Below are 15,170 nucleotides of genomic sequence, written 5' to 3'. Positions count from 1 at the left end.
CAGACTACAATGAAGCCAAAAGCCACAGGCTGGGGACAGCAGAAATTAGGAGGGGAGTCGCTGGGCTCCTTGACGCCCCTGAGGAGCTACGGGACCTGGACCTCTTAGCCCAGATTTTTGTTAGGTGAGGAAAATAATCCCCTACGTTGTTTAAGCCATTCTGTGTTGGATTTTCTGTTAGTCGCAGCCAAATACATTCCTGCCTGTTAAAATCATTAATATGAAAAACCTTTCTGTTTTAACTTATCAATGATCAACTTAACCAAAACCACCCAAGTCCTCACAGAGATAAGATTTACTGAATGCGGATATTTACTGAGAGTGTTTAACCCATGCCTATGAGTGCAGGGCTATAACGCCCATTTCATTTCTTTCTCACAGGACTCCAGAGGCAGTTAGGACCCCAAGCCAGGCCACTCTGACAGCAGTCCTGAACTCCTCACCGCCAAGCTAGCCAACCTCTGTCAGATTTTTCATGTAGTCATAAGGCAACCTTAAACTTTCTGACTCAACTACAATTGTCCTAACAAACTTTCAGATTGGAAGACTTTCACTAAAAAATAAATCACTCCTTCTCCTAAGGAAAGAGGATTCATATACAATTTTTTTACAGACCTGACATTTGCTTTCTAGTGTTCTGAAATCGTTCTCCATCATGTGGCACAGAGCTGGGGCTCCTGCTGCACTAATGTTTACTGAGGACCATGTGCCCGGCACTGGGCTAAGCGTTTCACATGCATCATCTCACTCAGGGCTCACTACCTCCCCAGGAAAGGATACTGTGAGTGTCCCCATCTTGCAAGAGAGCAAACAGAACACATCAGCCCAGGCACAGCATTTTCTTTGAAAAAGTCTCCTTCTAGACACCAATAACAAGTTCAGAGCAACATAAAAAAATTAGAAGGGGTATTGATCTTGGTGCTAGGCTTTAGTGAAAATATCAGAAGTGATTGGCTGAGGACCATTCACAGAATGAAAAATACGCAAGGCAAGAACAATTACAAGTAAAGCCCCTCCCATCCTGAGCAAAATCTAGAATTCTACACTCGTGTTTAATATACTGTTACTCAGTATGACCTCATCTACCTTTACAAGGGATTAACATACCTGGCACACAGTGTGCTTTCAGGAAGGCCAATAATATTTAGAGAGCGTGAATGTTCATTTATCATTAAGAACATTTAATTCATTTTCCAATATATTTGATTTTCATTTTCATAATGTGCATTTTATGAACTATGGCTTATAATGAATATGGTTATTATAATATATTCAGCACTTCCTATGTGGCCAGCACTGTGATGTTATATATACATCTTTTTTTCCTTCATCATCACAACCACCTAAGGATATAGGCACTATTATCAACACCCCCTTTTAGAAATGAGTCTGCAGAGGATGAATTTTCCCGAGCTCCCTATTAAAAGGTAACACTTAGATTCAAATCCAAATGTCTCCCACAGCCCTGTCCTTTTAACCACTAAGCTTCCTAGTTATTTGATTTGTTCTTATTCATTAGCCTTAATCACGTATTAGCTAGAAAAGTATATTAAGCTTAGCTCTTACTTATCTTCACTCCCTCATTTTCATTTATTTTTGCTTCATATTTCTCCCTACTCCCACAAAACAACTGAAAAATTATCTATTCACCAAATCCTAAGACAATCTTCACTCAAGTTTGTGAAATTAAAGAGATAACATAATTGTTGCTCTTACTTTTAATCAATGATGTGTGGTACCCTGTTTTAGTGGCTAGTTCTGCAGCTCAAGCAAGCAGCAGTAAAGGATCCCCCCGTGCATATCATTGTAAATATGCAACATGGTTTTTAAAATCTTCAACAGCAATATCCTAAAAGCCCACCAGATGTCAACCTCAATTCATGAATTTAGGCCATTTCCCCACTTTTAACACGTCCTTCTATGATGAAACACAAGGCATTCAGAACTTTGAAAATGCCTGTGCTTCTAAATTATATGTAGGAATTTTTAATTATATTGCACACATATGTTTTCCAATGCAAAAAGAAAAGGATAACAATAAGATGTAAACCAACCCAAAAAAAGAAAAATAAAAACATTCAAATCCCATGTTTGCCTCTCAGGACTCTGGCAAACAGCAAGACTGCATTTCTGACTCTTTTGACCCATTTATCTCCTACCTTCTCCCAGACTTCCCTCTATACCACTCTCCTTTTTACACACCATAATTCACACTTAATTGACTGAAATGAATCAACACCATTATATCACATGAAGCATAAAAATCTAAATCTTAAAGATCACTATAACATAAATTTAAAACAAGTTTTCTTTATCATTGAACAATGCTGTCCATGGTATCCATTCCAAGGTTGGCCATACCAATCAAAAACCTAAACTAAACTTGAAAATAAATTCCCATTTACAAAACTATTGACTAATCAAATCAATAATCTTCATTTAGATTTGAACAAAGATGTCAATATTCTGCATAGCTATTCCAAGTGGAAGGAAGGAAGGAAGGAAGGAAAGAAGGGATGGAAGGAGGGAAGGAAAAAAAAAAACAAAAAAACTAGTGACTTTTCCCTACATGTTTAGCCTGGTATTTTTATGTGTATCAATTCTTTGGGAATTGAATGATCATCCAAGAATGGTATTTCATTTCTTTGACCACTACCCTACTGCCCATATTTTAACCTCACTAAATTTTTGGTCCATTGCGTAGAAGAATTTCTCTACTAATAAAAATACAATCCATTAAAGATTAACTTGCCCCCAGGACCTTCTCTCTGGAAACAAATTCCAAGCATTATAATCACCAATTTGTACTATGTAGACTTAAAGGCAGATAATCTTATTTATCCTGATTTAAACTAGAAGCCTACACACAGTTTAAGGCAATTGTGAAAAGAAAAATGGCAAATCCAAATTCACAATAATCAGAAACCCAACCAGGCAAATATAGGCTTTATTACTTGACACTTTTCAAATGAAAAGTTTTCCACCTAAGAATATCTAACAATATTAGAATATTTGTTGACTTGCCAAACTTCCTACCTTGGTCTACATTTTATTTCCGCAGTTATGAAATTGCAAAATTCTTTTGTTCCCATTATTTATGTATATACTATATGTCAGAAATAGTGATAGAACTAGAAATCTTTTTAATCCATGCTGTAATATTTATTATTAACAATAAAAGCAACTGATATTTATTAAGTTCTTATTATTTAGCAGTGTGGCAAGTTTTAGCTATTGGACATTTTTTCTTTTGATTCTCACATGAGCCTAAAGGAAAGGTAATAATACCGTGTTTCCCCGAAAATAAGACCTAGCCGGACCATCAGCTCTAATGCGTCTTCTGGAGCAAAAATTAATATAACACCCAGTCTTATATTATATTATACAAGACCCGGTGTTAGGTTATGTTATGTTATATTACATTATATTATATAAGACTGGGTTTTATATTATATTAAAATAAGACCGGATCTTATATTAATTTTTGCTCCAAAAGACACATTAGAGCTGATGGTCCAATTAGGTCTTATTTTCGGGGAAGCATGGTACCAGTCCCATTTTACAGATGGGCAAACTGAGAGAGTGGCCCAGGAACTGTCCCAATGTCCCACAGAGATTTATTTGAACCTAGGCCCACACCTGCTATAACCACATGGTATAAAGCAATGAGGCACATGATTGTGTTTGGTTCAGAGAACTAGTGTTATTCCTTCAAACATGGTGGTTCTACATAATTTGACACTAGGAAGCACGCATCACACATTTCCTTGACACACTGTACACTGGGTTCTATTGTCAAACATATCCAAAATTTACTTTCTTAGAAGGCATAATTCATTTATTGGCCATTTTGGAAAGTTAAAGCACTATGATCAATCATTAAAGAATTCTTTGGGGTTGAAATCTGAATATTTCATTACATACTGTTTGTTGAAAAATCTTAACTCTATTAAGACTTTCTGTAAATAAAACCCTATCACTGCAAAGCAATATTAAACCATCTCATGTCAGAATACCATTTCTACAAAGTGGATAACCTTCAAATTTAAAAAATGCCTCACCCATATTTCATTTCATTCTAAATGAAAATTAATTGACTAACCAAAAAAATCCACTTCTAAAGCTCAGGTCATGCATGAAGGCTTCCTGGAAGTTAATGGCACTGTTGTTATTTTTATGTGCATGGGTAAACCGGCTAAGGAAGACCCAGTATTATTAGAAGATCCACCTTTTACATCACTCCAAATTCATGTACAAAAACAAACTGGAAACTTGTTGAAAATGTGGGTATGTGTTGTATCAGTTAAATTCAAACAATCTCACAACAATATTTTTTCTGAATAAATGTAATATTTTGTTTTATAACCAGAAACTAGACAAAAAAGAACCATAAAAAAATTGAAATATCTAAAATGAGTTACCAAAATGCAACCGGGGCTTTAATTTCCAAATCCACTTTTCAATATTCTTATTTGAACTTTGATGGTAATCAAAGTAACTCTCCTGGAAAGTTATATAATTTAAGGGGGGAGAACAAAGAGGAGGGCAGAGAGAGAGAGACATGACACGCACTAGGGATGTTTATCAATAAAAATAAGCAACAAGGGAGACGAATTTGTAGCACATCCAAAAACGCCTGCCAAACACTCCTGCTATTTGTTTCCACCAACTTATTGTTTTGGAAAACATGTTGTTCTCTCTTAAAATAACCTGCTTAAATGTTCTAAAAAGCCACTGCATTTCCACAGAGAGCTAAATAGCTCCCATATTGCGATGCATTGACTGATAAAGTCAAAGTAAGTTATGCATAAAGCCATAAAAAAAAAAAATTGGAACGGTCCAATCCTCCCTTGTTATAAGGACACTAGCTACTGAATGAATCCACTACTTGGCCTTACTGAAACTAATGCCTGGTCCTCTACAGTATTTTAAGAATGACAGTCATTCAAACTACCTTATTTCTCTGGATGAGGGAAATAAGCCACCTCTATGGTTACAGGTAGGCTAGTAATTAACATTTTTAAGAAAGGTCAAAATGACCTTGGACATTTTAGCATTCACTCTGAGAACTCCAATCCTCCCAGTCCGATATAGTTAAAGCTGTTATGCCTGGGAAAGTCCCAGAGAAATTAGGGAGTCAAAAAAAAAAAAAACTCCCAAATTGTGAAAGATACAGACACCCACAGTACAGGAAGATTTTTATGAACTTAGGGTAACTCAAGATGTGTTTTATAAGCCTGTCAGGAGATGAACACACACTGTCCTCTGATCCAGCAGCACTACCCTGACACAATCCCCACGCTTTGGCTGCTCACCCTCATCCTGGCCCCTCGTACTCCGAGGTGGAGGATGGGGGGACGGGAACTCCTGTCTTAAGCCCTGACATCTGCAGAGCGTTTCTCAATAGCGAGACAAGGCCCCTCAGCTGGAGGAAGTGGATACTGACAAGAGAGAGACAGAAACAGACGGAGAGCTACAATTCAAGGCTGCCAGGGCGTAGGGATAGAGTCACGCATACTCTCTGCAGTCCGAGTAGGTCTGGATGGGACATCCCAGGTGTTCGGACCGAAACTGGCATCTCCAAAGTCCAGATCGCACCTTGGGCGCGCCAGTACAAACTCGGCCTTCGGCTTTTCTGAAGCCGGTGAAGTTAGCACCGAGTTCCCGGTGCCTAGAGACCTGAGAGGCGTGGAAGGGTGGAGAGTCCCGCTAGTTCTCCACTCCCTGGGTGTTCCCCAGCTCTGCGGGGGAGGTCCAGACTAAGTGGGCTGTGGGCCAGAGTGGCGGACGCTGGGGCGCGTTGTCCGGGATGTCCGGGAAAGAGTTGGGGGCTCAATCGTGGAGTCCGAGAACGCGGGGGGGATGCCTACCTTGTAACATGGCCTCAAGTTTCTTCCTGTCCACGCGGAAGCGCTCCTCGCTCCACTCCGGACTGTGCAGGGGCGCCCCGGCAATCAGGTCGTCCTCGGAGCCGGGCATGGGCGAGTCGGTGCTGCGCTCACTGTTGGAGCCCGGGTCCGAATGCGCCGCCAGGTAGCCGGGCTCGCCCTGAGCGGCCATGGTCGGCGCGCGGCACTCGGGCTCCGGCTGCGGCCGCCGCTGTGCCTGCGCCGCCGCCTCCGCTCGCCGGCCGGGTTCGACTGGCTCCCCGCGCCGCGGCGCTAGCTCTTCCGCCCGCAGCCGCCGCCAACGCCACCGCCACGGGGCCACCGGCGCATCCCAGCCCCGGGCACCGCCCACACCGCCCGCCGCCCCGGGTCCCGGCCCCGATCCTGGGCCAGTGGCTGCGCCGCCCCCAGCCAGCAACGCCCGCGCGGAATGAGCGCGCCGCGCAGCCCGCGCCTCCATCCGCAGGGCTCCGGCGCCCCCTCCCCGCCCGCAGCCCCCCCTGCAGCCGCGCGCTCATTGGCCCGGCCGGCCCACGGGAGCCCCGGCAGGCGGGCGGACGCGCGGGCAGGCGGCCCCTGGCGCTCGCACACAATCGCGCGCACACACTCACCACGTACACACTGCCACTTTTCTGCACTTAACACGTATAGATCTTGTTCCATACACGTACTTTCATAGTTCTTCAATCACGAGCCTTCTCCAAGTTCAACTCAAGCACAGCACCCTCCTGAACACACACGAACGCTCACACAACTTCTCTTCTACTTACACACAAAACCTTACATCCTAAAACTCACAGCCCGAGTCAGTCCCACAAGTTTGAAACAGGAGGGAGAATAGAGAAGGCTTGCAAAAGAAACAGTGTCCATCTCTTGCGGACATCACTGTATGCGGTCATTACTTGCATACAGTTCATTCCTCCACTAACGGTTCCAACCCAGATCGCTCCTGTCGCTCATCCTAGCAAAGTGACCCGCTGCACAAGAGGTCGACAAGAGGCTTACTCTTTTTATTGCGAGGAAAGGGATTTTTTTTTTCTTGAATGAGTTGAGGAGGGAGTCATCGTCTATATGATTCTCAAGTAATACATTCAGCTAATTTATTTAAAAAGAAAAAAAGGCAGGAGAAAGGAGGCTCTGAGATTGTAGGGGTGCTTAGCTGGATCCAGCTGGCATCTGTGTGGGGCTCTCTTGTCAGGGACTGAAGGCTCTTCTCTGTTCTCAAGATCAGTGTCTCACAGATAACTAGCAAATGAACCTCTGATTCTACCTGCTCCCAGCCAGCCCACCCACTGACACTTTCAAACTCAGACTTGAAGCACCAGGGTAAAAAAAAAAAACTTGCTTGCACTAGGAATACCCTGGGAACTCTATTTTCCAAGTTCACCCTAATTCATACCTTCTCTTATTTTATGACCAAAAGCAGAAAGATTTGTGTGTTTTCAACTTTATTTTTTGAAGGAGGGGTGGGATAGCAGTTTGACTCTGTGCCAAAGAGGGATGCTTACTGGCCTACATGCGGGACAAGTTATATCATTGGCATAGTGAATAATCAATCATGTACTATGCTTTAGGTTAATCAAGATCAGTATAGGTTCAGTTAGACAGCTGTTAATTCAGTTAACAAGAATTGACTCTGCTGTAACTGATAGAGGAGGAAACTGGGACTGTGGGAAGTCAAGTGACAGGACTAAGGTCAGACAGCAGCAGATAACAACAGCGAGAATCAAACCCAGGTGAGTGTGTTTCACATGTAACCTACACAAAACCCTGCCCTGTTGAGCAGAGAACCCTCCTGCTTGGTCGTCTCCTGAAGTACTGGGAGCAGATATACAACTTAACTGCTTGATTCACCACCATATGTTCCTTCTCTGAACTTATTAATTACTGTGCAAAGCACTAATTTAAGCACCAAAAGACATTATCAAGGAACCTTGCATCAGGGATATTTACTGTCTTTTTCTGGCAACAAATATTTTATGGGAACCTACTCTGTGCTAGGCACTGTGTTAGGCCCAAAGAATAGTGAAAAGCAAACACCATTCCTGGAGCTGGCATTCTAGTGAGAAAGATAGAATGTTGACCAAAAATAAATCAATAAATCACTCAGAAAAATATAAAATTGCACCTATATTAACCATTACACATAAGAGACTAAAGATATTAAGAAATCATATAATGGAGTAATTGGATTTAGAGAGGTCAGTGGAGGCCCCGCAGAGATGGTGACTCTGGAGCTGAGAATAGAAGTTTGAGAAGAAATTAACTGGGCAAGAAAAGGGAGAAAAGAGCTTTCCCTGCAAAAGATCATGAGGTTATAATAACATCCCTGAAGGTAGCTATTACAATTATCCTTGTTTTCCAGTTGAGGAAACTGAGGCACTCCAAAGTAAGACTTTGGAGTTATATTCATAATTGGTTCACAGAAAACTGTTACAAAAAATAAATCCAATACCTCCAAGTATAACAAAATATGCAGCAAAGTCAAAGTACAGTATGTTCCATGGCTAAGCTGTAACTAGTATTTATATAGTTATCATAATGTAAACCATTAAGACTGATCAAACCTAGATTACAACTATTAACTAGATTAGGAATTTAGGGGATTGGGAAATGTGTCCTGGGAGCTTTGTGGTGGGTCAGTAGTGAAAAAAGTGAAACTCATCTGCATTAGGGGAACATTGATAGGTAATGACAGAAACTTTTTAAAAATCAAGAAGTGGCAATACAAGCAATGTTATTTGGAGATATGGAGGTAAAAATAGAATCAAAAGTGTTGGAAGTGGTTGCTGAAGAAAATGGAAAGTGGGGGAAGGCATATGATACTTCTGTTGTTAGACAAGTATTCTAGAACAATTTGATTCTTTAAACCATATACCTTTAATTTTAGAAAAGCTAATGAAGTAACACATGCTTATAATACCATTATTGAAATGATAAATAACAGAAACTTGAATTCATGACTTCTGAGTTCTATGCTCTTTCTACAAAAATTGAACCAGAGATGGAATAATTGATAATCTTTTTTGTTTTCATAAAGCATATTTGCTTTGTTTGTCTTTATCTTCCTATATCATTTAAGAAAAAATAGTTTTCAATTCAAAGTATAGGAATAGATCAGATGTCAGGTAATCATTGTGTAAATTATTTTTTTTTTATGGAGTAAAGCTCAAAAAGAAAAATAACTGGGAAAATCTGAAATAACTAAGATTACATTAAATTTTCAAGTTCACAAAATATAAAAATCCGTAAGAGATTTCCTTTTTAAAACACAAGGAGGGGCAGCTGGTTGGCTCAGTTGGTTAAGTGTGGTGCTCTTAGCAACAGGGTTGCCTGTTGCATTCCCACTTGGGCCACGGTGAGCTGCTCCCTCCGCAACTAGATTGAAACAACTACTTGACTTGGAGCTGATGGGTCCTGGAAAAACACACTTAAAATAAATTTCAAAAGTTAAAAAAAAATGAAAAACAAGGAGTGTTATCTTACATTTACTTTAGAAATGCATGTCTCATTTTGATCAGTAGTCATATGACGAAAAAAGCTCCTCTGGGAACATTTCAAAGTAAAACGGATCGGTGTTCTTTTCCAGGCACTCTCAATTAGTTTCCCTGAATTAGTTTGTTCTAAGGCAAAATACAAAACTATTGATCCTGAACTTTTGTGTTTTTGTAGGAGTTTCAGACGTTTATATTAAAAATATTGTCTTTTTTAACTTAAAACCTTGGCATTTCAATTATGTTCGAATAATCTCAACATATGACCAAATATTTGATTAAATGGCATACAAAGCTCTTATTGGGTCCCTATGTAGCAATTCTACCTCATTTTCTTTTAACAATTCACACTGCAACAATATTGAACAATTTGTAATTCCTGGTCTAGCCCTGCCCTCTGATCTAGAGCGCTGTGCTTTGCAAACAGTGGCCCTCTAGCTAGAATATTTTGCTACCCTGGCTTTCACAAATACCTAGCCTCCAGGCTGATTCAGACTCTCTTTATCTTTTGCTTAGTCCCATTAAAGCAATTATCTTTGCATTTATTATCTTCATTATCATCATAATCATCACCATTATTATACATCTGATGTCTGAGTTCCTGAAGGCAGAAAATATATCTTTTCACTGTTGTGTCTCCAGAACCCAGAAACTGCCTGGTATAGGTTTTAACCATGGACCTAGAAACATGTGTTTAGAAATTATTTTGTGATACAATTTGGATGATTGTGTAACCAGAGAGTAAAAGTTGAGGAGGAGCTTAAAAAAAAAGTTAAAACAGTAATGCTGGAATTAAAAGCACCTGATCGGTAACAACTTTCTCTTCTCATTTTATAGCTGAGGAAACAGAGGCCTGGAGAAATGCGACAAATTGATTAGAGTGCCACATTACATGAAAATAAACTCAGAGTCATCAATGTTGAATCCAAAAAATTATCTGATCCAGTCCTTCTACTTCGCAGTTCAAGAAACTGAGACCCAAAGACTCAAAGGAAAAAAAAAAGTTGTGTTTTTATGCTTGAAATTTATGAAAAAACTGATTTTTCACAAAGCACCATCCACAGAAATCATTTGTTTCACCTTATTTTTATTTTTCATTTTAACTTTTCACTGAAACTTTTTGGCCAAAAATCTACATAGTTTATTTTAGAGATCAGTTTGCTCTTAAGTGAACATTCTAAAATCATATAAATTTTCCCTGCAGTGTCAAGTAAAAGAGCAGAAAGTATTAGATATTCTATTTTAATGCCCTTAGAGTTACTTCTAGGAGAAGGCATATTTGAAATAAACAGAAATGAAGTAGTAAAGGAAGATGAGCATACCATGTATAATATCAGTATTTATTCAGACTAACAATATACACTTATTATTTATAATTTGATGGACACTACTATCTCATTTGGTTCTCACTACAATATGAGATTGGTACAACTATCATCTCTATTTATATATATATATATATATATTTTTTTTTTTTTTTTTTTTTTTTTTTTAAGGAGGGCACAGCTCACAGTAGCCCATGCGGGGATCAACCCGGCAACCTTGGTATTACCAGCCTCACACTCTAACAAACTGAGCTAACCAGCCGCCCCTATTATCTCCATTTTTAAAATGAGAGGATAGGTGAAGCCTTGATTGAATAACATGCCTGGAGACCCACAATATGGTGTGGCTGTGAATCAAAAACAGAGACATCTGACAGAGGTGACACTCTTAACCATTACATGGGGCTTGCTCTCTTATCTGGGATTATCTGATTACAGGTAGGTAATGTAAACTGTTAGAAGTGAAAGAAAAGTAAGGCTCATTGATGCTGGCAGCTTTCGCATTTAAAATAAACACTAATGCAGAAAGCCCTTACAGAAAACTAATAACAGATTTGTTCTGGTGGAATAAGGATAGGATTCTCACCTAGTTCAAACTTTTCCCTTCATAATTTAAGGGGTCTAAAGGCTTAGAAAACTAAGGATCTCATATTCTCTCTCTGTCTCTGTCTCTGTCTCTGTCTCTGTCTCTCTCTCTCTCTCTGTCTCTCTCTCTCTCTCTCTCTCTCTCCCCCTCCCCACCCATCTCTCTCATATAGTAGAGCCAAAGTGACTTGCCCAAATTCCACAGCTCATGGTCAGGTTTTTATTGCTTTCCCATCCGAAGAGGAGGGGTTTTGTGTTTTCCATAAGTTAAGGACAGAGGATATCTAGTTGCCAGAGGACAGCTGTCCTAGGACTCTCTTTCTGTTTCACTAAAATAGGCTGCTGCTAAAAATATATATATAAATTCTGAAAAGTAAAATTTTCACTGTGGTTTCAAAACCCCAGTGCTAAATAGTAATAGAGAAACATGGATCACTGAAAAGAAAAGAAAATGAATCAAAGCGGAAGAACTTAAGCAGCAGGCAGAAGAATAGAAGGAAATGATCTTTCCCAGTCCCTTACCTGTATTCTAACATTGCCCAACACTAGACTTTGCCAAAAAGGGGGGGGTGGGGGCGGGAGGGGGGAAATGCTAGCAGTTCTATGTTGAAAGTACCACCCATGGAGATATTTAAGCACCAGCCTCACAGCTCCTGCAGTTGCCCAACTTTCAAGGCACATGGTAGCTGTGCTTTTCATCTGCAGTCCCAATATTTTACCCTGTCAGCCAGGATCCCCGGACAAACACTCACATGCAAAGTTATTCACATGACCTCCTGGCACTGAGGAAGATGGAATGTTTCGCAAAAAAACAACAGAAGAAGCATGTGCAAAATTGTACCTGCCCGCATTTTCTTTTTTTTAATGGACTGACAGTCGGCTGGCAATGTGGCTTGTAGATCCAGCCAGAAAAAGAAGCCTACACAGCCATAAAAGCATCCAGCCTTCAGGGATGTGAGAACTGGCTCTGCTTCTAACACTACACTCAGTTACAAGGTAAATTCCACCAGTGCCACTGATGTGCTAAACCTCACATCAAATGAGAAGAAAAAGATTCCAGAAATGAGGGCCAATGGAGAATTGAAAGTGAGCCTTCCTGGGAAGCTTGTGTGGCAAGAATAGTTCATAGCAGGAAAAGAGTGGGTCATCAAAGGAGGGACCAGGCCCCAAATCTGCAGAAACGCCAGTGGGCAAATACATAGCACACACTCCACCACACCCTCAACCTCCTCTCATGGCTGACTTTACTGGTTGGTCACAGCCCTCTTCCACTCCAGCTCAGGAAATGCTTCTCAATGAACAGTCCAAAGAGCCAAGATAAATCATTTGGAGTTGGCACTCAATATGGAACTTCATTGCCATGCTGGACCCAGTGCTGTGGCGAAGGAATTGGAAGATGGATAGTCACTCACTTGGACACAGTCTGTTGACCCCTCTTTCAGGGGAGATGAGCCTAAGAGCAAAGGAAGTAAATATGCGTTACATGTCAGGTGTTCCCTGCTGACATACCTCTGTGTTATATACAGTGAAAATGAATAGGGATCCAACTGAATCTACTCTGGGTTAAGAAAGTGGTAGTGAGCTATGGCCATGCAGAACTACCAGTATGTACCTGCTCACGGTACATTAGGAGGCCTGGGTTTTAATCCCTGTCCTTTCACTAATTCTATAACTTGAGGAAAGTCTCTTAATTTTGCTGGACCTAACGTCCTCATTTGTGAAATTTGAGAACAGATTGGTTTGTACTCTAGGATTTTTCAGGTTCCTTCTAAACTCTAAATTTCCATGACTTAAAGGAAGTGCTCACTTATTAGTCCATCCAGCAATGAGGAGTTTCTAGTTAGAAAAGGGTCTTTCACAGAAGAATGAATAGAATTGAAGAACTGGAAGACTGTCAAATTCAGTGTGGTGGAAATTGCTCATAAAGGTATAGACTAATCAAAATCCATGGCACACAGCTGTTGCCCCAGGGTTCCAGGCCAACACTCAATTACTGTTACAACCTGTTTATGTATTAGTTATATCTTACTGTGTAACAAATTATCCTAAAATTAACAGTTTAAAACAACAAACATTATCTGTGGATTTCTGTGGGTCAGGAATCCAAGTATAACTTAGCTCGGTGCCTCTGGCTCAAAATCTCTCACAAGGTTATAATCATTGTATCAGCTGTGGTTGTGGTCTCATTCAAAGGTTCATCTGAGGGATGACCCACTTCCAAGTCATTCACATGGCCGTGAGCAGGATCCAGTTCTTCATAGGCTGTTGGCTGGAAGCTTCCCTCAGTTTCTCCGACATGGGCCTCTCCAAGGGCAACACACAATCTGGTAGCTAGCTTCCATCAGAATGAGCAAGAAAGGAAGCAAAACAGAATGAGTACCCAGGCTACAATCTTTTTTGTGGGCTAATCTCAGACGTGACATACCATCACATTTTCCATACACTATTCATTAGAGGCAAGTCACTTGGCCCAGTCCACACTTGAGGGGAAGAGATCACACAAGGACATTAATACCAGGCAGGAGGCAGGGATTATTAGTGCCATCTTAGAAGCTGCCTACCCCATCCTGGGACCAAATCGTTGACCTCTCCACACCTTGGTTATCCGTGATTTAAAATGGGCATAAAGTAGCTGCTTCCACAGGTTGTTGTAAAGAGAAATGAACATGTTATAAAGCATTTAATTTCTTCAGTACTTGGACTGCAGCAAGCACTCAATAATGGATTTTATTTTTAACAATTGGTTTGTGCATAACTAGAGAAATTGAGAAATCTACTTGAGGTGAGAAGACATATTCATATACTTGAAGAAGATAAAGAAAGATTGAGATAGGATTAGCAATGTATTTTCAGGAACTCCATGAATCCTGACACCCACCAAAAGAAATCCAGACAGAACAACTAGTTTGCAAAACCAAAACCCACCAAGAATATACACGAGAAATCTAGATGACTATGTACCCCCAGAAAATTCAGGATGGGGATGCAAAAAGTGAATGAACCCCAAAACTGCCATCATCTACTCATTGAAAACCACAGGAAGCTAATCTGAAATTCAGCTGAAACTGAGTGGGAGTCCTGCAGGATCCAATCTGTAGGCAGTTTGTAGGTGAGTGCAGTAGGATGGCCATAATGTCTAGCTATTGGTGCTGAAGCAGTCTGGATCCCAGGAATTCTCAAAACTGAAAAACAGAAGCTCTCTTCCAAGTCAAATGCCTGTATTGAAGAGAAAGTTCTGGAAATAGGATCAAATTAAGCAGGGCAGAGAAATAGCAGCAGAGGAAAGAGAAGGCCAAGATACAAGTAGAAGAAGGAAACAGAGGAGGCAAATTTTTACAAATATGGGGCCATATATTTTTTCGTCTTTGCTAAACAAATCTACTTTTACTTCAAAATACAAAACAAAAATGGATTGAGGTTGAATTATGAGTCAAAAACAGGAATAAGAAGTTGAATAATACAGGAGCTATTCCTAGTGATAATGAAAATATGCCAGAAAGACATACCCTCCAAAGAGTTGAAAACTGTAACTTAAAATTTAAAAACAAGCCAAAAAAAAAAAATATATATATATATGTTTTAAATAACAGACGCTATAAAAGAAGAAATAAATCAGAATTGAAAAAAAACTCTGATATGAATGGGGAAAATGGAGATTTGAAAGAGAGGATAAAGAACTCAGGAAAGAATTAAAATAAGCATGGTTAAATTAAGAAATTAACACTAAATTAGAAGAAACTAAAGTACAAACAAACACTATGGGCAATATCTAAAGAGAAATAAAAGAGAGAAGTAGAAAAATATTTTAAGTCAAAAAGAAATGAAGAAAAATATTTTTTAAAAGAGATTTGGGAGAAAAAGATAGAGCTAGAATATGG

General features: G+C 40.0%; 1 protein-coding gene across 3 annotated transcripts in view; it reads right to left on the bottom strand.

Annotated features, from left to right (window-relative positions):
• BICC1 (BicC family RNA binding protein 1) overlaps nucleotides 1-6,159 on the bottom strand; it is a 248,485-nt gene extending 242,326 nt beyond the window's left edge. For all 3 annotated transcript variants that reach the window (XM_033131033.1, XM_033131034.1, XM_033131035.1), the window contains exon 1: nucleotides 5,871-6,159. In XM_033131033.1, the coding sequence (XP_032986924.1) occupies nucleotides 5,871-6,060 (190 nt within the window). In that variant the 5' untranslated portion in view covers nucleotides 6,061-6,159. The remainder of the gene's footprint in view (nucleotides 1-5,870) is intronic.
• Between the last annotated feature and the right edge of the window lie 9,011 nt (nucleotides 6,160-15,170).

This window comes from Rhinolophus ferrumequinum, chromosome 16, assembly GCF_004115265.2.
Source record: "Rhinolophus ferrumequinum isolate MPI-CBG mRhiFer1 chromosome 16, mRhiFer1_v1.p, whole genome shotgun sequence".
NCBI classification, from domain to species: domain Eukaryota; kingdom Metazoa; phylum Chordata; class Mammalia; order Chiroptera; family Rhinolophidae; genus Rhinolophus; species Rhinolophus ferrumequinum.
The sequence above is the reverse complement of the archived record's forward strand: the minus strand, read 5'-3'. Positions and strand labels throughout refer to the sequence as shown.